This window comes from Lepisosteus platostomus, chromosome 2, assembly GCF_059453375.1.
Source record: "Lepisosteus platostomus isolate fLepPlt1 chromosome 2, fLepPlt1.hap1, whole genome shotgun sequence".
NCBI lineage: Eukaryota > Metazoa > Chordata > Actinopteri > Semionotiformes > Lepisosteidae > Lepisosteus > Lepisosteus platostomus.
The window spans coordinates 2,042,133-2,068,668 of NC_142612.1; the positions used below are offsets into that span (position 1 = coordinate 2,042,133).

The 26,536-nt window shown below is 42.9% G+C and overlaps 1 protein-coding gene across 3 annotated transcripts in view; it reads left to right on the top strand.

Annotated features, from left to right (window-relative positions):
• The first annotated feature begins 1,901 nt into the window (after positions 1-1,901).
• The window catches only part of man1a2 (mannosidase, alpha, class 1A, member 2), a 158,107-nt gene continuing 133,472 nt past the window's right edge, over positions 1,902-26,536 (top strand). Inside the window, exons 1-3 of one of the 3 annotated variants that reach the window (XM_088644788.1) lie at positions 3,482-3,814; positions 4,124-4,250; positions 5,112-5,623. In XM_088644788.1, the coding sequence (XP_088500914.1) occupies positions 5,313-5,623 (311 nt within the window). In that variant the 5' untranslated portion in view covers positions 3,482-3,814; positions 4,124-4,250; positions 5,112-5,312. Of the gene's footprint in view, positions 1,925-3,481; positions 4,251-5,111; positions 5,624-26,536 lie in introns of those variants that run through there. The other 2 variants (XM_088644796.1, XM_088644780.1) reach the window with 2 other exon arrangements.

Genomic DNA, 26,536 nt, shown 5'->3' on the forward strand with positions numbered 1-26,536 from the left:
TGGGCCCTTAATCTCGAAAGGGGCTGGAAACTGCTGGCCTAGACCGTGCAGCTACTGTATTGACCAGCTCGCGGCCCACACAAGGACCCGGCCGTCCTCACCGTTTGAAACGGGCAAGCTCTATACCTCAGCAGTAGCATAATCGACACCGGTAACCAGCGAAAACACGCATATACTATACAAGCTACAAGCATGGCTTTACAAAGACCTTTTATTGATTACAGAAGGAGTCCAGTCAGCACCTCACAAAAAATAAAAATAAGAAAAATATTTTAAAAACTAAGGCATCAGTACAGCAGTACTAAGGCATCAGCCAGCAGCCATATCACCCTGCAACTCACAACTGGCAACCCACTGAAGCTAAGCAGGTGTGAGCCTGGTCAGTACCTGGATGGGAGACCTCCTGGGAAAAACTACTACTGGAAGAGGTGTTAGTGGGGCCAGCAGGGGGCGCTCACCCTGTGGTCCATGTGGGTCCTAATGCCCCAGTATAGTGATGGGGACACTATACTGTAAACAGGCGCCGTCCTTCGGATGAGACGTAAACCGAGATCCTGACTCTCTGTGGTCATTAAAAATCCCAGGGTGCTTCTCGAAAAGAGTAGGGGTGTAACCCCGGTGTCCTGGCCGAATTTCCAATTGGCCCTTACCAATCATGGCCTCCTAATAATCCCCTTCTATGAATTGGCTACATTACTCTGCTCTCCTCCCCACTGAGAGCTGATGTGTGGTGAGCGTTCTGGCGCACTATGGCTGCCGTCGCATCATCCAGGTGGATGCTGCACATTGGTGGTGGTGGAGGGGAGTCCCCATTACCTGTAAAGCGCTTTGAGGGGAGTGTCCAGAAAAGCGCTATATAAGTGTAAGCAATTATTATTATTATTATTATTACAACTCTTTCTTAATTATGACATCTCTCGGGCTTAACGTTAGCCTTGTCGGAAACAAAACTGAACGAGCGGAATCAAAAGGAACTGAATATTTGTACGCAAGTACATTCTGTGCCAACGAACTTATGAGGACGTTGAGAAACACAAATGTGCACAATAACTATCAAAATAATTATAAATCAGAAGTACTGTATATGTTAACTCCCCATCCGTTACATTATATTCAACACGTAGATTTTCCAGTGGACGCAGGACGCACAGTCACTCAGTAAACACGCGCACCGTCTTTCTGGCTCAGTGAGAGGGCTGGTTCTCCTTGATACATACCAAATGCTGGATGTCGGGCTGCAGAGACGTATTTTGTTTGGCTTTAAAGCCCCGTTTGATAACACTTCAGAACAGCACACAGCGGCACCTGCTCGTTCTCAGTTCCCCTTTTCTCTTTTTTAGTTTGGATTTGGATTTTGGGTTACCGGTATAAGACACTGAAGCGGTTTCTTTGCTCGTAGATGGGCCTTCCTCTGTGTCCTCGTAAGAGAACCAAACGCAAGCCACTTATCCCTGACATGAAGCGTAGTCAGGCAGTTCTACTACATTCTGCATTAGCCTTCTTGTCATGTCACATGTAATAGCGCTAAATGGCGGTCACGTCATGCCAGCATGCTAAGCCATAATATATACAAATGTTTATATTATGTTATTTATATTATATATTTGATATATGTACGACTGTTGCAGCCAGGGCCGGCGCAACCCATGCCTGTGCTCGGGTGCGAGTAAATAGAAAATCCCTCCGGCTTCCTTCTGCCTCCACAGGTGCACACAGCGCAAGAGGGCAGAATTCAACCGGGCTAACATGCTGAACTTGATACTTAGTAACAAGCTTTTTTAAAAGTTTACAACTTGACTTGTCGCACTTTCGTCGCAGCAAACTCGGCGATGATATCGCTGAAATCCACCTGCCGTGCGGTGCGGTTCTCTACAGCCAGCAACGCCGGAGCTGACAGTCTGTCCTGCGACATGCTGGACCTTAGGTAAGGTTTGATCAGTTTCAGTTTGTTAAACGGGCGTGCAGCCCTGGCGACAGCAACTGGAATGGTTAAAAACACTTGACATGCTATCACTGTGTCTGGAATAGCGGATCTCATATCTTTATTGACCAAATACTGCAGTACTTCAAACGGAGTGTTGACTTCATTGGGGCGCAGATGAGACAGAAACTTTAATTCAGTTGCCAAATCTCCGCCATGTCTCCTAAAACAAGGCAAGTTCGTTGCAGCTTCAGTTGAATTATCTCCGTTATTTTTAATACCGTATTTTTAATAATAACAAAATGCTAAAAAAAGACGTCTGAATTCGCTCAAGAAAGAAAAACGTCCTTCTGTCTCACTGATGACAGTGTCCAGTAAGAAACTGATAAAGTCCACTTTAAACTTTTCCTCTCTAATTGACTTTTCTGTTCTTTGCGTTTCTCGCTGCCTGAATTACATCTTTGGATCGCTTTCATGTTGCACACTAACGAACACAGCTTAGTTAAATGTAAAGGAACAAGTAATAGGTTTATTCAACGGGTGAAACGTTGTGTTTTCTCTCTTCTTTTTTCCCAGCATGGAATAAACCTATTTGTTACTTTGCAGCCTACGCATGCAGACGCAGCTCCCCACCTTAGTTAAGTGTAAGCTTGTCTGTTGCTCAGTCTTGCAGGGGAACAGGTCGCGTTATCCAATTCTACATATTGTAACGAATTCGGGTTTCGGTACGGAATGGAGCAGGCATGGGACCCAGGGAATAGGGTTGAACACATTGATTAACTTGAACTTGAACCGGGAAAGGTACACACAGCGACAGGGGTTACAGCGCTGCCCTGATTACAACGTTGTCATAATTAGTTGCCACGTTGAATCGTTTCACGGCCCCACTGCAGTACCTCCGCGGCCCACTGGGGGGCCGCGGCCCACAGGTTGAAAACCACTGGTCTAGAGGTCAGTAGTCTTGTCAGTGTGGGATATCTGCTCACTCACCGTAAATCTAGGAAAGAACCAACATATCACTATATGTAGAAAAGAAATGAATAAGTCTTGAACCACAGGGAACGTCCGTTTATAAATATCCTGTTAATAAGTTATTCAGCTTTGAACTGCACTCCTTATTTTTTTAAAAAAAGATATGACAATCAGAATTCGTACAGGTATCTGAAAATGACGGCATGATTCTGCAAATCCTTCAAAATCATGCGGGAGGTTAGTTTCATCCCAGCCTTTGCCTTAGAACATGTACTGTATGTGTCCGCAAGAATAAAAAGGATACAAATAATTGAGTTAATAACTCAAAGCACCTTATAAAATAATAGAAAAAGGAACTACCAAGATAAATAAAACAAACCACGTACTGTACCTTGCGATTTCTTATCTAAGCGTGCACACAGGGCTGGGTGTAAGGGTTAATACCGCCTAGCCTTTCAAGCGTTGAATTTGCTCACCATCCCTAAGAGACCCTGACTCTCGGCCGGCGCAGAAGCAGATCGCTCCGCGCACTTTCAGGGTTAGGAGTTGAGCGACGCTCCCTAACGTCTCCCCGCCCGGTTGTTGATGGGATGCTGGAGGACTGAGAGGAGGAGGAGCAGCCGCAGCAACAACATCTCCGATGGAGGGGATACCGTTTTAATGAGAGAGGGGGAAAAAAAGAGGCGGGGGGGATAGATAAGTGTCCGCCTAGCAGGGCAGATTGGAAAGGAGGTCGGGAAAGGGCCGGTACCGCCAGGGGGAGGAGAGGGGGTGTACATGCACACGTCCGCCCGGGCTGACCGCTTGCGCTGGACGGGGGAGCCGGGCGGTCCGTCTCAGGCGGCTCCTCGGAGAGATACAGAGATACAGAGACAAAGATACAGAGACTCTGGCACGGAAGAGCAGTCTGGTGGCGCACCTGTGCGGGTTTCTCTCTCTCGTTTTTTCCTCCCCCCCTCCTCTCCTCAGCCCAGCGTGTTGTTTGAATGCATTTGCAGCCGGGCTGTGCCGCCGGTACCTGCTGATCGGGCCTGTTGGAGGTCCGTCTCGCCATGTAACAGAGCAGCCCGGCTCAGCGCTTCGCTCTCTCTCGCCACACATTCCCCTAGTACTGCTTTGTGTGTGTGTGTGTGTTTAGCTCCTCTAGAGGTGTGAGAGTCCCCCCTTTTTAAAAAAGAGAACCGCTGATCATTTTAGTTTTGAAACGACATTTCTTTCTGGGGGTGACAGGCTTGCTGTCTCGACGACTGCTGCGGACGCGAACCGATGTCTTTTCTCGGTTCGGGTGTCGGTAATAACTTCAGTTTCGGACGAGCCCAACCTGCGGATGAGTATGGATCGCGGTCTGATCTGCACGGTATGCGTCTTTAATTATTTTCCGTTTTAAATGTGACTTGCATGAGGGGCATTGAGCGTTGATGGCGTGCACAATAACGGCGCTTGCTAATGTGCGAGACATCAGGCTGGGTGAATTGCTAGCGCCCCTGCGACGCTGTTTTTCCGTCGTGAGTCGGAGATTCGTGGAAAAAGACAGTCTCGGATAATTGGAGTCTTAACGAAATTGTCTTATTTTAAGACGTTTGCTATTCCCCTTTATCACGCTGGGTTGCAGATGTGATTGATGGGCAGTCAGAGAGTTGCCCAGATCACAGAGCCAGCCATAAATCTGAGCTGGAATCGTGACTGGACAATTTAATATTTTACTCTTTAGTTGTCGCAAAGTTGGCAGGCAGCTGAGAGGGCTGCCGCGGGAGTCTGATCGGCCAAGTGCTTGATACCGTTCTCGCTTCGTTAAACCCCTGGTGTCGATAAGATTCATCACGATTTTTTCCCTCCTTTTACCTTGTCTTTTGTTGTTGTTGTTGCTTTTCTGGTTTTGATCAGTTACTAGTGCGGGTTGTCCGTCTGGGAGCTCGGGGGTTAAGTACCTTGGCGTGTCACCGACTTTATTTGAATACTGTTTACGCAGAGTGTTGAGAAGCATCAAGAAATCGGATAGCACATGATTTCTGCTAAAGGAAGATAAATTAAAAAAAACGACACGTATCGGATTATTAAGCTGTGATCACGTGCTTTTGTGTACGTATTAATGTCGCTTACATGTCGGGACTGTGCTGCGCTGACTCCTCGGTCACTGAGAGGTATTTAAACGAAGGCAGCGCTAATGTTTCCAGGATGGCCTTCATTATTGTAATGGGTGTAATTGCTCTTCTCTTAGAATACGCGGCCGCCTCTCCGCTGAAGGGGGACACATTGCGCCAGCGAAGGGGCGAGAATGCAACCTGTCTGAAAATCTAGCCTGCCCCACCGGGATGAGATAATACAGGCGGCACCGGGGAAACACGAACGATTTGATATTTATTCTGTCCTCGATTTAAAGAAAACAGACAGAGACAAAAGAAAGACAGAGGCGCGCACCATGACCACGCCGGCGCTGCTGCCGCTGTCCGGAAGAAGGATACCCACCCTCGCCCCCGGCTCGTCCTCTTTCCCGCACCACCGGGCCACCCTGCGCCTCTCCGAGAAGTTCATCCTGCTCCTCATCCTCAGTGCCTTCATCACCCTCTGCTTCGGGGCCTTCTTCTTCCTCCCCGACTCCTCGAAGCACAAGCGCTTCGACCTGGGGCTGGAAGACGTGCTCATCCCGCACATCGACTCCGGCAGGGAGGGCAGGCACCCGGGGCAGCAGATCATCCACGGGCAGGGAGGGCAGGACGCGCACCGCCACAGGTGAGCTTTCCGGCTGGCCAGGGGGCTTGAAGCCGCCCTGACAACCACACCAGACTTCCGCGGAAGGAGGCTAAGAACTACTGTAGCTAAAATCACTGTTCATGATTTAAAAATAAAACAACAGGATTGTTCCAATTCACAAGATGGGGAAAAGGGCGAATGTACTGTGTCTGAAAGCTATCAAGTTGCTTTATTCAAATCACTTTCCAACTTAGGTTATATTACAAACCTTTTGGGGGGGTAAAAACGTTCTTACTGAGTTTCTTTTTTGACATCCAGCGTGGGTGACCTCTCAGCACTTGGGTGTTGGGTTTTACTGTGCACCTCCTGTGTGGAGTTCGTAAGTTTCTCCCCTTTTCTGCCTGAGGTTTCTTCTCACCTCCTACAGACGTGCTGGTTAACTTGTTGTGTGTAAGTGTGCCCTGCAGTGTACTGAGGTGCTGTCAGAGTTGTGGTCCTCCCTGGCTCCATTCGCAAGCAGAACAGGCTTGAGGTCAGATTGAATCCATCTTAGACTTCAACATGTCTTCATTGATCTCTGATGGGGCGAAGGGTTAAGTTGTTTGCAGCCGTGTATAAAGTATATATAAATGTTGTGCAGAATTTCTTGAAGAATGACCTTCTATTGGACCAGTCGGCTTTAACAATAAATATTTATGTTCAGAAAGTCTCTGAGCTGCCTGCTGAGAAGGTGGTTCTGTTTGACTGAAGTTGAGATGTGTGTTCACACACTGTTGAGTGCAGTCATTATGTGCACAACTCGCTTAGTGCCTCTTTGTTGCTTCACAGTGTTGTCTCCAAAGTAAACGGAAAGTTTCCTCTGTCCGATGTCATGGCACAATAGGAGCAATTTGAAATGACAGAATTGTTGAGCACCTTGAGATGGTGTGTGGCGGTGGGGGACCGGAGAAACCCATTGCGTTGCAGCGTCGTGCCTGCGAACAAACATTTACAATATTGACAGCTACGTGCACAGCGGGGAGGGCACTGGTTGTCATGTTGGCTTGAAAAGAAAATCGGAGCTTAATGGTAATGATAAGGATGCCGGTTGTCTTAGTAACACGACTCGACTGATGTCGGAGTGCCGCGTGTGTAGGGAAGTTTCTAGCGTGAGAGGGCTGGATCTGTGAAGCCTCCTGCACTGTCAGATAGGGTCTGAGCAAGGCAAGAGTTGGCACTTTCCCAAAATGAGTGTGACTTCACCTTGTGCTACTTAATCCTCTGTTTTTCATGACTGTCAGATTGGACCACGTGGTCTAAAGGCTGCTGGCTGCGCCATCAGTTGAACAAGCAGGTCTCCCAGTTGGGAGAGCACAGGGTAGACACGCACAGGGTAGTGAGGCAGTGCTGGTTTCTTCTGGGTGAATGACGTATCTGTGAAAGCTGAGGGGGGAGTTAGGGGTTCTGCTACACATGGTGCACATGGGCAAGAATTCAATGTGACAGAAAACTGAACTCAGTTACATGTTTCAACATTGGGGAAAAATGGAAGTAAAAGCTAAGCGAAAGATTTTTAAGTAGACATCATGGTATTCCTTTACTTTATTTTGAGGTGTGCATTTTAGTTCTTATTTAAGCTTTTCCTTAAATCCTAAAAATTTTTTTTTGGTAAACTGGAGCATTTGGTAAATGAAAATTATAAGTTTGTTTCACCCTGGATATTTTCAACACCAAAACCTCTCCGTGCCCCTTCAGAACTGGTGACATTTAGATAAGTGCCCTTGGGCAGCTACATGATCTGATTGTCTTTACACACGTCAACACGCATCAAGTTTGGACAGTTTTGCTGTGGGACTTGTGTGCGGAGGATGAGTTATAAAAAAGAAGGTCTGTACATTTTAGAGGGGTTGGATAAAAATGCAAATGCTTCTTATTAAGTTGTTTAATAATCTCCGTGGCGAAAGGGCTTTGTGTGGTGGGCTCTGTATTCAGAACTCTCAGGTGCTTAATCCCCATAGCTCCGGGGAGTTTGAATGCATAAGTATTTTGAATATAGAGTTCTGGCTTGTTGGTTTGAAAGATGTACATTTTTTTTTTTGAGTCCCTTCATTCAGTCTCCTTGGACTGAGTGTTTTTTAGCGTGTTCTCAACATTAAGCACATTTTTCTTGTTTCTGCTAATCTCCGGCTTCAGCCAGACTGGTAGGTTAGCGTAATTACTAGCAGGCATCATTCAGGTATCGGCAGAACTGTGACTTGTTGTGAAATGCTGAGAGCAGAGGAGGGTGTTAAAGTGTTCGTGCCACACTTTTTTTTTTTAAGCAGCATTTTCAAGTTGGCTTCTCGACTTTCAATACTGCAGGGGGCCTTTCTCTCTTTTTAGAAATCTTGTTTTCGGCGTCTCCCTGTTATTGCGCCTTGTGACTTGCGCAGAGTGAAAGGGAGATCGTCGCGCCCGCCTTCGACAGAGGCGTGTTTCGAGAATGTAGGCGTGGGCGTAATGGAGGAGACGTAACAAAGTGAGCCCAAGTGACAGATAGCAATGACAGGAACCATCCATCCATTATCTAACCGCTTGATCCCACTGAGGGCACGGGAGCCGGGGCCTGTTCCGGACGGGACGCCAGTCCGTCGCAGAGCACCAACACGCACGCACGCACGCACGCACGCACGCACGCACACCAGGGCCGCTTTCCCCACAGGCCAGTTAAGCTCTCAGCATGCCTTTGTCCTGCGGGAGGAAACAGGAGCACCTGTGGCTTGTCTTGTAGGCGGTGAAAGTCCGGGATCGATGGAAACCATGTTGAGTCGTGTGTAGATGTTCTTTCATGCGTTGTGGTTGTCAGTGATGCAAGCAGTCGGGATGCACCGCACCTGCGTGGGATCTGAAACGCTGGTATGGTCAACGCTGTGGCTCCTAGAAAGTGTCCTATGACAAGCGCACAGCAATCCAAGCTGTAGCTAGCGAAGGCTACTCTGTGCAACCAGCTGGGGCCTGACTCCTGTATTCACGATAGGCGTGCTGTATACAGAACTCTGCCGAGCTGGGATTGTTGACGATGGATTCGAAACCAGCTACGCTCTTTGCAACATATAATCACGTGTTTTTGAAGCAGTGTCTCGCGACTGTCCAGACGTAAACACTCCTGGCGTGACAGGCTCTTATTACCCCCTCACCGTGCTGAGCGCGACACCCCAATGACATCTCGTCTCTCTTGCGGTGACTCCTCTTTCCCGGTGGTCACGCACCCTTGAGAGAGAAGGTGATGAATCAGTGACAGATCCCTGCAGTCTAAAACCTGCACATCAGGCTCCATCCGAAGCCCAGGTTCAGTGTGTGTCTGGTGACTGTCCTGGGTTGAGGGGCCAATGTTACACTCATTGTTATTCTGTCAGGCCCCACTATTCTGTATTTTAATGCTGTTGTGTGCTTAGGATGGCTTGTACATGTAAATGTGCTGGGTGGATGCTGTCTATTATTGGCTTTATGTTGTATATTTGTATTGTAGGTCTTTAATTGTACGAGCTCACCAAACCAATTTCATGCGACTGGTTGTAAAGAATTGAGCCTGGACTTGAACAGTGGTTCCAAGCCACCATCTGTGTGGGATTATAACTGCACACCTCTAAGTCAGAATCCGCCCTAAAAGGTCTACACATGGACAAAAAGCAAGTACTGCAACTCTTAAAGATAACTGAGTGTGCGGGTGACTTCTAATGACAGCAATGTGATCTCGTCCAACCATTGCATCATTACACAGAAATCAACATTTTCTCGATAAAAGGAACGGCATAATGTAGCTGATGTGAAACTATTGGCAATGTGACTGTTTGGTGTCAATACAAGGATCTTAAAACATGCTTAAAATTACACATCTATAAAATGGATGGTATATAAAACTTATTTAAGATGAAGCGCGATGCTTATTCCTGTTCGGTGTCAGGGTCTGAAGAGGTCAAACCCTCTCTGAAAGTTCGGCATGTCTCCATGTCTCCTGGAGGTGTGGACCCCTTCCTCTGCTGCAGCCCGGTTCCCCGGCTCAGTGTGCCCGTCGTGCCCACGTGCAGCGCGCTGTGAGGGCCGGTGGCTGTGGCCGATATCAGACAGGACTGTACCGTGGGGTGAGATTCTGTCACGTGTTGTTTGCATTTCTGCCCCCATGTCTGTTCTCATAATTCCTAATAAATGCATCTTAATTAGGGCTCTGTTTTAGGGGAACTGCATCCAGCTCTCAGCCTTTTAATTTGTGCTCAACATACTGTAGCGATGGGAATCCTTCATTGCTCCTTTGAATTGATGGCTTTGTGGGACAGAGTTCTGTCTCTAACAGCAGCTGTATAGAAGGGTGCTTTCTCCCTGTCGGCATGAGGATTTTCCTCTGTGGGAAGCAGTGGGAGAATTGAATTGTACCATCAGATAATATCATTGTCAGTTTTTTTTAACTCTGGAACACAGATTAGTATCCTTTGTTTCAGATCATTGTTTTTTTTACTTTTGTAAAACAGTCCTTTATTACACATGCCCAGCTAAGCAGAATAGTATTAGGGGATGGTAATTTTTCTAACATGAGAACTGAAGATCTCTGTAATTGGTACCTGAAATTCCTCTCAATTTCTCTTTGAATGCAGTGTGACTTCTTTCTTGAATTGTTTTCACAAACATCTAGAAGGGGAGATATGACAGTGTATTGTTTACCGAGACGTACAGCCTAGTCTACATAATTTAGCAACTGAAACAAAATGACACAGAACATTGTCATTTTTCTTTGACAGTTTTGCTTTGTTGTTAAAGGGACTGTTTTGCTTTTGCCCTGTTGCATTGTCTTTAGGGTCTTCATGTAAACCTGAGCCATGAGTTTCCCTGGTATACAGGGAAATACATTTAAAACCCACTTTTTTATTCATATTTCAAAGGCTTTTGTCACCCCCCCTTTTGTCAGTACAGGAAAGTAGGCCTAGAAATGACTTCACAGTAAATTGGATACCTACTGCTAGTTTGTGCCTATTATTTAGTGGTAGAACTGTGCACCGTAATACCCCTGCAGTGAATGAAGATGTGACAGAATGGTTTCTAGATTGCCAAAGAAATAATGCTGAGAAACAGCCTTCAACTGAAAGTTCATTCTCCTAATATATTACAGTGATGCATGAATACCCCATGAGCCAAAGGGGAACCTGGCACGTTTTTGTCCCAAAGAATTGCAAAGTTCAGATATAGGAGGGAATCCTCTTCATCTTCTGTTCACCCGGCGTGGCAGGCCTGTGTTTATTTTATATAGCGCCTTTAAAGGTGGCTTCTCAAAGCGCTTTACAGAAAGACAACAAGAATTAATAAAAAGAATACACAAGATAAAACACAATTACAATACACAGAGGAGGCTGTGGATGGTGGTACTAAGTATAGTAGGAGCAGAAGGGTAAAGAATGGAACCAGTTAAATAAATGCTCTTCTAAAGAAGAAGGTTTTGAGTCTGGATTTGAAGGAGTTTAGAGAAGGTGACTCTCTGATATCCTTGGGGAGAGAATTCCAGAGCTTGGGGGCGCAGCAGGAGAAGGCCCTGTCGCCCATACAATGTAGACGGGCTTGGGGGATAGAGAGGAGACCAGAATTAGAAGAGCGAAGGTTGTGAGGTGGGGAGTAGGGCGATAATAGTTCAGACAGGTACTGAGGTTCTGAGCCATGCAGAGCCTTATAGGTGAGCATGATGATTTTAAAGTCTAAAGCCTGCAACTTTTTTCTTGTTGCAAATTCGCAGGTTTTACATGAGGTACCTTCTGAAGAAACTGCTTAATTTTTTCAAACAGAAACGTGTTTTAGGAGCTTTGTATCTGGAGGTGACACAGTGGCGCAGTCGTTAGCATCGCTGCCTCGCAGTGCTGGGGCCCTGGGTTCAATTCCTGGATGTTATTTGTGTGGAGTTTGTATGTTTTCCCTCTGTTTGTGTGGGTTTCCTGCCACAGTCCAAAGACATACTGGTAGGTTATGGGAAAATGTGTGTGCCCTGCAGTGGCATCCTATCAAGGGTGTATTGTGTTTTGTGATCATTGCTTGTAGCTCCCCCACGACCCTGTATTGGATAAAACAGTTAGAAAATAGATGGATGTTGCAAAACTACTGTTAATGAGAGTTAAAAGACAACAGCTCCTTTTTTATCCTATAACTTGTAATGTACCCCTGAAGTGGCAGTCTCCTGCTCATTCAGGAGGGAATTGGTTAATGAGCTGCAACTCACTTCTGTTTTTATTGAAGTCTTAAAACTGTTGATTGCTGTGGTTCAGCTTTCTTTTTGTTTTCTGCGAATAAAGCTCAGGTACTCGGTGGAAGCTGCATGAGAAGGAACTGCATCGATTGGGTTACCAGCCACTCGTTCCAGTGCCCTTGCACGTGTGCAGGTCACTTTCACCTAATGATATCTCATCAATTACAGCTATCTTCAATTTAGATGTAAAGGACAAGCTAAACAAAATGCTGTTTATTTACCTTCACAGTTCAGTAACGTTTAATGCAAGCTCTCCAGGAGGAGAGCACCTCTAATTTCTCCCTGACACCTGCACGCAGGGTCTCCCCTGGGAGACAGCTCTCTCTCGCTCCGGCTGCAGCACAAGCTGGCATCTCTCTTCAAAAGCCTGGTTGTCCCTGCTAATTCACAGGTTATCTGTGTCTTTTCTTCTCCTGGTGGGTTTCTTCTGCTTCCTGTGTTGACTGCAGAAGCCCAAAAACACTTGCTCATCTTGCTCCGTCAAGGTGGATTCAGAAGTTGCAGGCAAGCCCAGATACATGATTGTGGAAAGAGTTTTAGTGATATTTTAGTCTTAATCCACTGGTTTTGTGGATTGACCACCGGGTGACAGAATGAGGGAATTGAAGAAAGGTTGCTGCATTGTTGCTTCAGTTGGACAATGGAGGAGAGGTGTGCGTGTGACCACTCTCGCTGGTCTCCTGAACACTAGAAATTGCGGTCTACACACCTTGGATTGGTGCGCACTGATCTTGAATCTTGACTGAAAATGACCGCCCTGCTTCTTGGTAATGGCCTTGCCTGAATTTGAATGTCAGCTATAACAGGATCAGCTGCAGTTGTGTTGGTGAGGTCTCTGCGCAAGAGATTTTAACCGGTCTTGAGCTGGGTAACGACGAAACCGTAACATTTATCTTCACCTTCTGATGGTTGTGACAGTGATACTTCTTTAATGCCTCAAAAGTGTTCTGAATGTGCTCTGGTATTTTTGATGCAAAGCCTTCTTCTCTTCCAGTCACGTAGATACGATCAGGTGATGGCTACACACTGTTTTGCAGCACTCCTGCAGAAGAAGCTCCGTATAGGAATCACCCTAAAGTAAACTCCAGAAAGTGAGGAAGAAGCACAGAAATCAGCTGAGGATTATATATATATACGTTTTACCTTAAAATGGATTGTGATTATTAGTGAATACTGCAGGCATCAACACTGAACCTTAATGTGTACGACTAAACCCGGGCATAGTTAGTGAAATCTAATTTCCAGATGATACAAAGGCAAGTTGAAATACAAGGACAGCCTTTTCAGCACTACAAATGATCCAAGAGTTTACATGCACCTGGTTAATTAAATATAACGTGGGTGAGTGCAAGGTATTAAATGCAATCAACAAGAAAGTATATTTTAAGTATTTAATGGATGGTATTGCATTACAAGTAGAAGCAATGTATGATAAACATCATGGAGTTTGTCAGTCTCCTCATCTACCATAGATGGTATGCCTGCAGAATGCTTTGTTTTATTGTTGAGATTATAGAATTTAAATCACGCAAAGTGATGTTGCAGTTTACAGTTCATCGTCCTTTGGAATATTTAGTTTAGTTTTGCTTATTATACTCCACAGATGACAGTGCTGCCCAGAGGCAGTACAATGGAGAGCATCCAGGCTGATGAGTGATCAGACAGGAATGTTTTACTCAGGCGATTAAGAGAATCAGATCTTTCTGGAACAAAAAAAGAGATTATGCCGGGACTTGATTCAGAAATTCAAAATCTTTAAATGCTCTGACCTCATCAGTCTGCAGGACTTCTTTAAGATCAGCAGGGACATTGACACCACTGGATGTCACATTCAGGAGCCTTCAGGACAGGGAACAAGAAAAATGCAGAGGTTTAAGAGTCCAGAATTGTAAATAAACTTCCTTACCACGTGCTTGAAGCTGACACTGTGGGATCCTGACACTGGAAATAAGAAACGGTGTGAGGGACAGCTCAGGTCTTTCAGCTGTAATGAATCAAACAAGCATGATGGGCCAGATTCTGGGTTGTAAAGATTCTCATGTTAGCAGTGCATTTGTACTGAAGAATTGTCTGTAAAATCTTTATGTCTTGAGCTACTTTAATTAACCTTTTATAAAAAGGTAAACTCATACTTTATTTACGTTTCTTAAAAAAGGAAAGCCTTTCTTTCTCTCATACCTGAAGGAGGCTTGAGCATTATAATTTTGTGTTCTTTTACACTTTTCTGCTTGGAATTAACTTTGCCTGTTTACAGTATGCTCTACTTTTCCCTGCCTGTGGACTGGTTTCTTTTGTGCTGATTTTGTACACATTTTATTCTTGTATCACCAAACTGTACATAAGAACACATACGTTTAGCGTATAATTAGATATACTTATTTAACCTTGAATATTGGGCTGTAGTGTACAGCTTTAATAGCCTAATAGCTTCTGTCCAAATGCAGCAATTTGCAGTCTGTCATGGGGCCTTTGTGGGAAAAAAATAAATAAAATCCACGAGTGTTTGTTTGCTGTGTCATCATAACTGAGCTTTGGAGGTGGAATTTATGGTTATTTGGTTTGTATTAATGGAAATGCTTCTGGAGGTGAGATGTTTGTAGGTACATTGTTAATGACTGCCATTAGTGAGCATTAAGTATGGTGCTTATGTAATGCTGGCTTTGAAGGGATTATTCACAGTTCACACGCATTAATAAACAGGTATGAATAATGCAATTGCTTTTTTAAATGTAAATTGATTAGATGGCTTTCTCATGGTGTTTTTTTAATTTTTCACGCTATTTTCCCAGAAGAACACAGCGGTTAGTTTTCTGTCTTTATACTTGTTGGGGCAATGCCTTCATTGCTTGAGTATTTGACTTCTAGCCCAATCCATGATGCCTGGGTTGTACTTGCAGTACGAGTCAACATTATGTACTTTGCATTGAGTCCTGGCAGTCATGTCTTGGGCTTAGTATTGCATCTGTTCTCAATTACGTATGAAGCAAACGCAGGGAAGTTTTTTCTCATGTTTTGTCCCAACGTATGAGTTTTGTGTCTATGCAATATATATACTATATTTCTAAAGTTGTTGGTAAGAGAGGAGTACGTTCAGGTCTATATTACAAAGGCAGTACATGTGTTGTTGTAAGCTCGTCTGGCACAATGTATCGAAGTTAGACATGCTAGCTGAGCATTTAAAAAAAACTTATTTTCCTTTCAAAATGTAACATTTTTTGTATTGTGATGCATCACACAAACTGTAAAATGCCATTTCACAAAATGTTCAAAGTTATTTAAGATGTCCTACAAAGTTGAGGTGTTCCAGTGGTCTCCACAGGAGCAGGCAGTTTGTTTCCCTGGATTAAGTGAAAAACGGGTTTTGTAGGAGGTGTGCAGGGAGTGTTTAAGAGCTGAGCTGCTCAATGCAGATAGCTGCCAAGTAAGTTTGAGACCCAGAGGAATCAACTGTAAGACAATCCAACCGTCCACTTCCAGACCAAAACCATTATTTAAAAAAGGTATTGTATATGTTTTTCTTTCTTTTTTTATTTTCCAGAGAGACCTTGGGAGTAAAATTGGTAACATATCTAATTGATAATAAAGCATTTTGTTTCCATGTAAGAGTTCTATTGTAAGCCCAAATTTGTCAAGATCCTGTGACATTTTGGAGTATGTTATTAGTGTCATCTTAAACCTGCCATTGCATTTACCAGGTAGAAAACTGAATCCATACAGATCCAGATCCATAATGCCAAGCAATGAAACAGTTGAGAAATGCTTCCTATAATTGAATCTGTGCGCTGCTAAAGACGGGATAATCAGTCATTAGCCAGCGGTAGAAGTAGGTTCTCATGGGTTAGTCAATAAAGGTCAGAGATCTTCACTGTTTTATTTGGTGACACTGAAATATGTTCAAATCAAATTAATTTAATTTTGCATTTCTTAGTTTACAATTGTAAGGTTTAATGCCTTTTATTGCTGTGGTATATTCAGAGGCAAATGTGACTGTGAAGCGCTGCAGAATGTGGAACTGAAGTATTTAAAAAGTCCCTTTCTCATCTGAAGTTTGCTGTGACGATGCCTTCTGTCAGCCAGCTCTGCGGGGCTGGAAATAATATTTTTCATTTATTTAGCAAGGACGGCTCAGTGTTCAGCACTGCTGCCTCACCGCGCTGGGGCCCTGGGTTCAGCTCCAGACCTGGGGCTCTGTCTGTGTGGAGTCTGTAAGTTCTCCCCGTGTTCGCGTGGGCTTCCTCCCCCAGTCCAGGGACGCACTGGTTCAGTAGGTAACTGGCCTCCAGGAGACTCGTCCCTGGTGTGAGTGTGTACGTGCTTGTGTCTGTGTCTGTCTGCCCTGCGGTGGTCCTCACTGGGATAGGGTCCGGCTCCCCCGCGACCCTGAACTGGACAGAGTGGTTAGAAAATGTTTAGAAGTTGTACGACTGAGGGTTTCATTTGTATAGAAAAAACACAATTTGTTTAGCAGTTTCTAAATTGCGTCTCCTACTGTAAAAGTGTTGAATTTGAAAACGAACCCACGGAAAACACTGGACAGTTTCTGTAGTTAAAAATTAGTGTTTAAGTTCTAACTCTTTCTCGATACATGCCCTGCTTTGACCGCTGCAGGGTTATTTTGAGATTTGTAAAACGAGACAATATTCAGGTGGGTAGCTGCGTCAGCATGCGTAGGCTGCAAAGGAACAAGTAATAGGTTTATTCCATGCTGAAAAAAAGAAGAAAGAGAACACAACGTTTCGGCCTTTGCTTTGTTAAAGGAGCTCATTGTGTTCTTCTAATGAATGAATCATTCAAACGTCTCATGTCCCACAATTTAATTTCATGTTCTGAGTGAAGCTAGTAGTATACTGAGTCAATTGCAAAGGAGTCAGTAGAAATTCGCCCCTAGGATTTTCTCCAGTATTACTGAAGTAGGTAAGTAACGGCCCCTTTTCAGTAAGAAGTACTACATTGACTTTACATTGTACTTAACAGTTAAATCCATTCCAGGGTAGATAGGAAATTCATTACCAACAAATAGCAGTCTGTACATAAGTGTGCATCATGGTTACATATGATCTACCTTGAACTACAATGTGATACTTTTCCATCCGTGCTCTATTTTTCAGTGCGAGTCCGAATTGTCCGGTAATTCAATTTTTATTTCTGTCAGATGTTTTCCTGTCCTTTTCTTGGTGTGTAGACTTGTAAAGTGAAGCATTGTTTCTTTCTAATAATAGCTCAGATCATCATGGAACAAAAACAGCACTGCCAAGTTTATACAGTTTGTTTTGGGAACTGAATTTGCTCAAATACATCAAAAATTGAATCAACCAATTAAAAAAAGGGACGGATATTAAGCTGAAAAACCTGGTGATGATCTAAGCCTTTGAGCAGTTGTTGCCTAATGTGAATAGAGTGTGCTTGCATGTTCTTCTGCGGCCCTGCCAAAACTTCTCTTCATAATATTAAACTCCAAATGGCAGGGCTGTCAAGCCGCATGGTGTGCCAGTTTGGGTAGGTGAGAGCCTGCGACCAGCCTGTCGGGACCTAGAGTAAAAGTAATTTAGAAGCCCTGAAGTACAGTTCTGTCAGAGATTCCAAGCGATGGCAACATCTTTGTTTTAATTTGTCAGAATTGTTCGTGGAGTGCAGAGTACTGTGCCTGAGCAATCTGTGATCACGCCTGCCTTCTGGAGGTCTTTTGGCAACCTTGTAATCAGGAGTGTACTTATCATTTCTGACAGCTTGTTGCTGTAATGAAGGGTCTGAGCAGCTGTTATTTCTTTGGGGTAGCCCTTCATGTTGGAGTTATTTATTTTCCCTTGGGGAACGGAGAAATCGGGAGGTTACAAATGCTCTTTTCCAGCAAAACAGTTTTATGTTTTGTTCTGTTTCACATCTTTTGATGTTGTTGTTTAGTTACATCAACAGAAAAATCCCTGCGAGAGTGCACTGCGAGAAGTGTGCATGCATCGTTTTCCTGTTTATCCTTTTGATTTGTTTTTTTAATGAAGTGACTTTGAGATAAGCACAGCAGGTCACCACTGAGCCCAACTAAAGCTGTCTTGTTTCAACTGTTTATTTTCTAAAGGTATAATATATTGTATTCAGGGCATCAATTAACAACGAGAAGAAAACAGAACGAAGGAGAAATGAAGAAGCCAAGAATTAATCTTGTTAAGAGGAACTGGAAATCTGTCAGCCACATACACTAAGTGCCTAATACTCCAAGAAGACACCTTGCTAATTATGCATTCTCTTTTAAAACATTCTGTCAGTAATAGACTTTGTTTTTTTTTTACCAACTGATGATACGGTTTCCTATTTAGTTTTGAGTTTTTTTGTGTGCTCAAGACAGCTTAGATGTTTCAGGTTTTCAATGCACTTAATAAATGTCCTGTGTTTTTACATCACATGGAAGGTGCAGATGAGATACTGTACACTTTAACTTTTTTTAAAAATACGTTCATGCATTAGCTTTGTCACTTAATTGCAAAACAAGTGTCCGTGAGGAGCTGAGACTTTTTTGTGGTTTAGTCACATAATGGAAAGGTCAGTTGACATTAGTATATGGTGTAAATCATGCATAAAAGCAACTTTTCCTAAATAATCAGGATCCCACACTTTTTAAAATATTGGATGCCTGTGTTGAAGAACTTTTCCTGAAAAAAAGTATTGATAGGAAGCTACCAGCCATGCATTTATTTTGAGCCACTGTATTTCCCTTTTCAAGGAATCTGAACAAAACTCCCTAATCTGTGCAGTCTGCGAAAGGTGCTGTACGAATCAGCTGGGATTTATTTAACAAAAACCCTGCTAAAACCAGACAAGGACAATATCTGCTGAGTACAGCACAGCTTCAGTGTTTAGGAGTTATTTGGATCTGAGGAACTGACTAGGGGCAAATGCAAACATATCTGTACTGAAATGCAAATTGCAGAGTTTACATTTAAATCCATTTCACTTGGTTTGTACAGTACTTATTCTGAATTACTCCTGTTTCAATTTAAAATTAATGAGAAACTCTGAGTCATGTTTCCAATGCATTTAAAGTGCTGTTCAGTAATTGGCAGCGGCTGTGTCCACCTCTGTGCTACCTCTTCATTAAGATGTGATTGGCAATTTGTGTATCAGTCAGGCGCTGAGCATTCAACCCAGTCAAACTCACCTGTTCATGATCTTCTCAGCCTCTGAAGTATGAAGGAATGACATGTTTTGGCAAATAAAGACGGGTCATTTTTAATTTTTCATTTACCATGTGTTGCTTTGTTCTTCTGAGCAAATCACTAAGTGTGAGTGTTACTGGCTATAAATTCCCTGGATAGATGTCAGAATATGAGAGAATATTATCGGTCATTATGTAACCTACTTCGTATATATTTGCAGACCTTATAATTTTTATTGGTTACATGACCATAGTGGTGATGTTGCTGCTGTAAATGTGTCACCTTGGATTTGGATAAAGCCCCTTGCCAAATTAATAATGAGAGAACAGGCCGCATTTATTTTTGTGTAACAATGAACAGCAGTTGTGTGAAAGAGCATTTGAAATGCATATGGTATAGTGTAGAGGCGTATTGTTTAAAAAGAAAATAAGACCATTCAGATAGTATAGGTGCTCAGTACTGTGTGTCATGAATGAAGAGATCGATGAGCTGATATCTAGCTGGCTATGGAGCAGCTAGACACTGTACAGTACAGGTAGAGGGAGACACTGGTGGTCTCGATTCCTCACAGTGTACACGGGTAGAAAAGTGCCTTGATAGTGTTACAAAGGGTGAGGGCAGAGGGTTACGAAAATAGTGAATAACAGGAATTGACTGAGCGGTTAGTTAATAAGTAAAATAAATAATCATAACCTTCCACTTGTAATGACTTCTCCACTAATGTACCCGAATGGTTGGTGTAGTTGGCGGCACCTGAATTTTTTATTTCTCTGGCACGGTAATAATAACTGTAACAGTAGCTTTCAAAGGTTCAGGTCCGGCAAAGTGTTGGTTTTACATTACCTGCCGATCCCGTGAAAACGTTTTAAAAGGGCAGATTGGAGTGATGTGGAGATCTGTAGTGGAGGATATCCCTAAACATGGCCCCTTCTGTCTGAATACCATGACTCTGTCTTGTGCCCCTGAGGCCTGGGCCCGCGACCGGCCCGCCTTGCCATGCCGTTTAGACGACGCCGAGCCCCAGCGCCCCTCCCAGCTCGGCAGGCCGCGGATCGCGGGTTACCCCGGGACACCCTCTAGATCTCCGGCTCCTGCTGTTGGTTTCTCCGTCTCCGACACCCGCGCCCTCCGCCCAGCCCCCACAGAGGCTGGCAGCGCCGCCAGGCCTGCTGCTTCCCCGGGGGTACCCTCCTGCGGTCGGCCCCCAGCACCCCACCCAGTGACCTGCGCACCTGCGGACAGAACTGAGGGTTTGCAGCCCCTTGGCCTTGAATTGCTCAAAGGGGTTTTGACGTATTTGATCTGTACTGCTGCTTTTCTGGGGGGTCCGTGTGAAGCCAGGCTCTGGAGGTGACACAGCACCGATGCCAGCTCCTGCCCGCTGGTCATCCTCAGTCGAAACTGTGCTCTTCACAGCTGTGTGCCCTGAGCTCTCACTGGTGGGCCTGGAAATGGTACTCAGGCTTTCAGTAGACTTTTTTCGACCCGTGTCTTGTTTATGGGTCCAATTTTCTTCTTTTGGGTTGCCATTCTCTAAGTGAAGCATATGAAGCCAATCAAGCTATCACATTGAAATCGTGCTTCTGTTACTTCTTAATTGGGATTTCACTTAACAGCTGAAATTCAGATACCGCAGTTGCATTGAGTACCTTTATTATCCTAATTCTGAATAACCTTAGTATGAAATTTCAGTTAGAAGGTGCTCTTTACGTGCAGGTTGAGAACTGACGGCACAGGTTGTAAATTAAATTATCTATCCTGGCTGGTAGATCCTTTCACATTTAGTGTAAAAGCACAAGGCTGCAGTTTTGTATTGTATGGTATAGCCTGTCAAGAGCGTCGCAAGAGATTGTAGAACCAAGTTTTCACGTTTCACAGCAGCGTATCGGAGAAAGCCTTTCAAGTAGAGCGTTGTGCATCTGCCAAGTGCAGCATTAGGTTTCTGGGTTGTCTAATGCTCAGACTTTCCTTCAACTCCCCCTCTTCCTGCTGGAGAGGAGAAGGTGGGCTGTGGCTTGTGGGCTCAGAATGTTAACACTGTGAATGCTCTGTCCTGGTGCAAACCATTACTCTCTTCCCTGTAGGCCTTTTAATATAATTTTCTCCTCATACAGGTGATCATAAAAATTGAGGCGTATGTTCAGTTCAAACGCAAGGAATGCTTTTATTTCAGGGCCACTGCTTGTGTGTCTGACTGTAAGGTAGCCCGTTGCTGAGCTGCTGTTATGCTCCAGACCAAGTCATTTTTACCAGAGTGCTGGTGCCAGTGGGTTTTACAGCATTCAGTTTGCTTCTCTCTGTTTCAGCTTTAGAGGGATATATTTTGGAGTGTGTAGAAGTGTTTTTTTTGGCTCTGGGTAGTGTTTCCTCTACTGTAACTTTAATCCTGGGTGTTAAAAAGAACATAACACAAAAATATTCACTTAAACACCTAAACATCACTTGAATACAGCACAGACTGGTACTTAAGTATGAAAACAATAACATTTCTCGTTAAGTGTTAGAGTAAACGTGTTTAAAGTTGCTGCATAAACAACAGGTAGGAAAACAGTAACACTCCTGCTCATTTACAGTACAGTGCTATAAAGTAGTTACATTGTTACAGTTGCGAGCGAATGCATAAACGTTAGGTAATATCCTGTACTATATGAACTTAATACATACAAGCTTTTATTATAAAAAAAACTTTAAATGTAAATAAATAACATTTCTGATCTGATAAGATGAGGAAAGAGGAATCTCAACAAAGCTTTATGAAAGCCCAGCTCGTAAGAAGTAAAATCTGCTTGTTAAATGAAAAAACAGGTGAGAATTATTATATCTCATATAAAAATCCGTATAGCGGGGAGATTACTGTACAGAGGTTTTTGATCTGGTTAGTTTATGGGGCTTTAAATCTCATTATTTCAGATTTCATTATTTCTGTTAATATTTCTCCTGTCTAAATCAAACCTAATCTGATATGAGCTGACGTTTTGAAAATACTCCTACTCGGAGTAAATAAGGATTCTCTTACAGGACTTATTTCTGAAAAATAGTGGACTCACTAAATAGATGTATTACATCACTCCTCTTAAGTGCCAGCTAAGCTGTAAAAGTGTGTGTTATGAAAAAATTTGTGAGGGCAGATTTGGGTTGATGTTGCTGGCCATCTGAGATAGGTGTGTGTGCTATACATGCTAATTCTGAAAATCTGTTTCTCCTTAGAAATGTTATGTATTTCAAGCGCACAATGATAGATCAAAGAAAAGTAGTGTATAAAAATACAGAAGTCGCAAGAGATGCCATGAAAGTCTGCTGGATTAAATTCAGACACTGTGAATTAAGGATCAAACAGCAGTTCTAAGAAATGAGCTGTAATTAATATTGTCATGGAAAAGATTTCAAACCTCTGAAGATCAATGGCAGGAAAAATGTAAACATACCTGTTTCATAAATGTCTGAAATTCATGATCTGATATACCAGAACATAACCCAACTGTTCTCTTCATTTATAGTTAGCAATCCATTTTCTTCTGATTTTCATCAATACTATCTGATGTCTTTGTAGTGAATTCTGTTCTTGTTGCTGTTAAATCAAAATGAACATAAATTTAAGCAGGAGGAGTTGTGGAAGGAAATGCATGGAAAAAATATTTTAATCTATTAGGAAAAGTGCTTGAAATTAGGATTGCTAGCTGTGCTACAATATGAAAGCTGATTTAACAATAAGCAATATGAAGAATATTTTTCATATTACTTCGAAACCAAATGTTCTCTTCTGATGTTCCTGTAGATGTATTATGTACTAGCACATACTGTAGTGACTACAATCCAAGTGAGACAGTTTGCTGTAGAACTTTTTAAATTTTTTGAAGTATGCCATTTACATTAAAAAAGATGTCTAGTATCAAATTGGGACCACTGTTAAAAATACTTTTTAAATGATTAAAATAACTGTTTTTATCAACAATTATTAATTTCAGTTTTTGACCAATCATATTTACATACTGTAATCTGTATTGCACACTTGGTAACATTAATAGTTAAATGAAAAGTGTAGGTGTGTAGAAGCCATTTTGGACAACCCCCATGTTTCATAAATATTACCTAATAATGTTTCCAGTTTTAATCTGAACATATTCTGTACTTGTGAGGAAATACAAAAAGGAAACTAAACTTCACTAGTGTTTCCAAGATTTGACTTATTTTTTTTAATACAATAATTGTAACTCTTATCTAACACTTGCAGGGAATTATTGGAGCTTGTTGTATATCTGCTTTCAGTAACAGGCGAAATGCTCTTATGATAAATTAGTAGTATGAATGCAGACATGGCTATGATGTTTGTTTTTTTTTACTCCAAAAGACCAAGAAAAAGGAATGTGTATTAAACCAAATTAACATTGTGAATGGGTTACTTGGAGTAAATTTTGTTCCCTTAGGACCTGAATTTTACTCACTGTATGTTGGAACAAACCCTTCTTCAAAGAGAAAAATGCTAATGAACTTGGAAGCCACACAGCTACGTTTGTGTGGCTTTCAGTTCCCATTTGACAAATTAAAGACATGTTCATACTTGGGAACAAGCATTTATTCTGAATATTTTAACCGTACTAAAGTGACTAAAACTGTGACTTAATCTCACGTGGAACGGTAATGGAAACAAATCAGTTTCATTAAGGAGCTGTTACATGCAGACCTTGTAGTTTTCCACTGCATATTGGTCAACTCTTTGGTGTAAATAAGACATGAATGATAACGTAGGGGACTACATTTCACACAGGACTGTCAGTCCGTCAGTGTGGGTGTTACCCACTGAGTATGTTGCCGAAAAGCTGTGATTTGAAACAGTCAGTGAAAGGCTGAAATGTTTGCTACAATATGTACATGGTGCACATGTTCTACATGCCTTTGCAAGTTTTTTTTATGTAATTGTCACACCACCCTAATTTTGCATTGTCGCTGAACAGCAGGTTTCCAGGAGCTGAACATGCATTGTCACACGTTGTGAGTGAACTGTGCAAGAAAGAGGGTTATACCTGGTGCACTGTGGATTCAAGTGTAGTACAGTCCCCTACGACATGAAACTGACTGTTCAGGCTGCCTTGTAGAGCTTCACAGCACACCGCCTTTGACCAGAGAAGGCCCGGTTTGTTTCCATTGGGTACAGGTGTGAGAGCTGGATCCTGGGATGTATTAATTAGAATATGGCGACATGAAACAATAACATCCCTCTCCTCCCCGTGCAGAATTCCCCAGCAGCAGGCTGTAGTTACCTGTATTTGTATGCAGTATCTCTGCTCTGCAGTTTTCACAATAATAGAACTTCGGGGAATGAACCTCAGTTGGCCAGATGGTTACAAACCCAGATACTCCCCAGATTGTCTTCATGCAACTTGAAGCCATTTGTTTTTGTTTCCATTTGAAGAATTTCTAATTGGACTAATTTTAAACAAGGTTCAAAGTGATTTTCCTTGAAAGTGAGAGTCTGTGGCTTTGCCTTTCATCTACAGTTTGTTTTCTCTTCATACGCTTGCCCCGGTCCTTGTGCAATTTTAATATGAAATCCTAAGGGTGGCAACAAGTGCATTTTACAAGTTTGTCCACAGTCAAAAGCAAATAGCCAGTGACTCATGCATGCAGAGCTTTAGTAAAAATTCTTGACCTTTTCACTGAAAAGAATGCTACGTGAGTTGAGCCTCACCTCCTTCTGATTAAAGTGCCTATTGATTTATATGTTTTGCATGTAGTTTTTAGAAGGTCTTCACTAAGTGCCTTTCACAGGGCTTGTAAGAATAGACTGCTGTCAGGCTGACTGGTCATGAACAGTTCACTGCTCATGCTTCATGGATTTGCACAAATCAGATAATATACTCTACAGAATATTAGGCTGTTGATTTATTCTTTTGTTGTTTGGTATATTTTTTTAGGAATAATTTAACCGTGGGTTCTTCAAATTCATGTCTATAAGCCCACAATGAAGGTCTGTTTAACTCACGTCACTGAGTTGTATACTGTACAGTAAATACTGTAGCTGTGGCATTTATTTTCATTGAAAGTTTAAGCTTGAAGCCTTTTAGTCTTTTGCAGTATCTAACAGAGAAGACTACAAAGCACAAGTATACAAAATCAATTTTCTAAATCCGCAGGTTGGACTTCTAAGCGACCCAGAGGACACAAGTGGCTCCTATGTGCAAGCACATTTAAAACTGACGACATGGGGCAACTTGCAGAGGTCTAGAAGTAAGGAACTAGCTGCCCATCAAGATGTTGAGCCTGATGCTCTGGCATCCTTCACGAAAGGGCAAAATGGGCTGAATGGTGTCTTCTTATTTGCAGCTATTATCACATTCTTGCGTATTTGTACAGAAAATGATCTTGCCGTTCTGTACTTTCTTTCGTAGAACCACTGCTATTCTAAACATAAACGTCTCCGAAGTCAGATGCACTTTAAATTGGACTCCCTCCACCCCTACACAAGTGTTCAAATGTCAGCTAACATTCATCAGTGAGCTTCAGTATACCTTTCCAAGTTTTGTTGCTTGTTTTCCAAAGCTGAATTTTGACTACGCTCTAGTGTGTGGACATGGAATGATTCTTTTCTATTGCTACTTAAAATGATTTGTAAAAACGGCTGATAATTGAAATGCTATTCATATTGTGTGTTGTTTATACTGTGCAATAATTGTTTTTCACATTATTTTCAGTGGTCTGAATAGGATGTATTTAACACTCTGACAAATATTTCTGAAACGGCTTTAATTAATGAGGTGTTTCTTGATGGATTTTAAATTACACTTTATAATGTGATGACTAATTTGAATCGCTTTTGTTGCTGTTATACAATTCATGCAGCTTGAATTGTACCTCTTGCCTCAGTGGCATTGTCTCTGTCATTTGGGATTTTTTTTCTGATGGAGTTTTTAAAACTTCAAAAATGTCTTGGAAAGTGATACAAGTGGTGTAAATGACCCGGTACCTCAGCTGCAACATCACCACCTTGGCGCCTGACCTAGTCAGATGTCAGAAGCTCAGCAGGTCTGGGTCTGGTCAGTGCTGGGATGGGATAGCCCAGGAAGACCTACTGTACATGCTGAGTAGTGTCAGTGGCCCGATAGTTGACCAGTATTTCCAGTCCAGTGGCCCAGTATGGTGACTGTGGGATACTGGGCTGTAGGGTGCTGTCCATTAGGTGAGATGTGACGACAAGGCCCAGATTACAAGGTTGTCAAAGATCCTTTGGTGCTTGTAGAAACCGTATAGGAACTGACCCTGGTGTCCTGGCTGATCTCCACTCGTGGCTCGTGCAGTCTGGTATGCTGAAATCCCCCCTTCCCCTTAATTCAGCTGTTGAAGCTCTTTCTCACATGTCCATCTGATGTGTGCAGTAGGGGGGATGCCGACACATGGCCCAGGTTAGGGCTACACCTCAGTGATGGATGAGGTGGGTCTCCTCACATGTGCGGTTTGCTTTGGGATCCTTTGAAAATTGATTGTCCATCAGTCTGGGAGTTTAATATTAGATTTGGGGGGATCTTGGTCCAGAGAGTTATGAAATAATTGGAAATGCACGTTGTTTTAAAA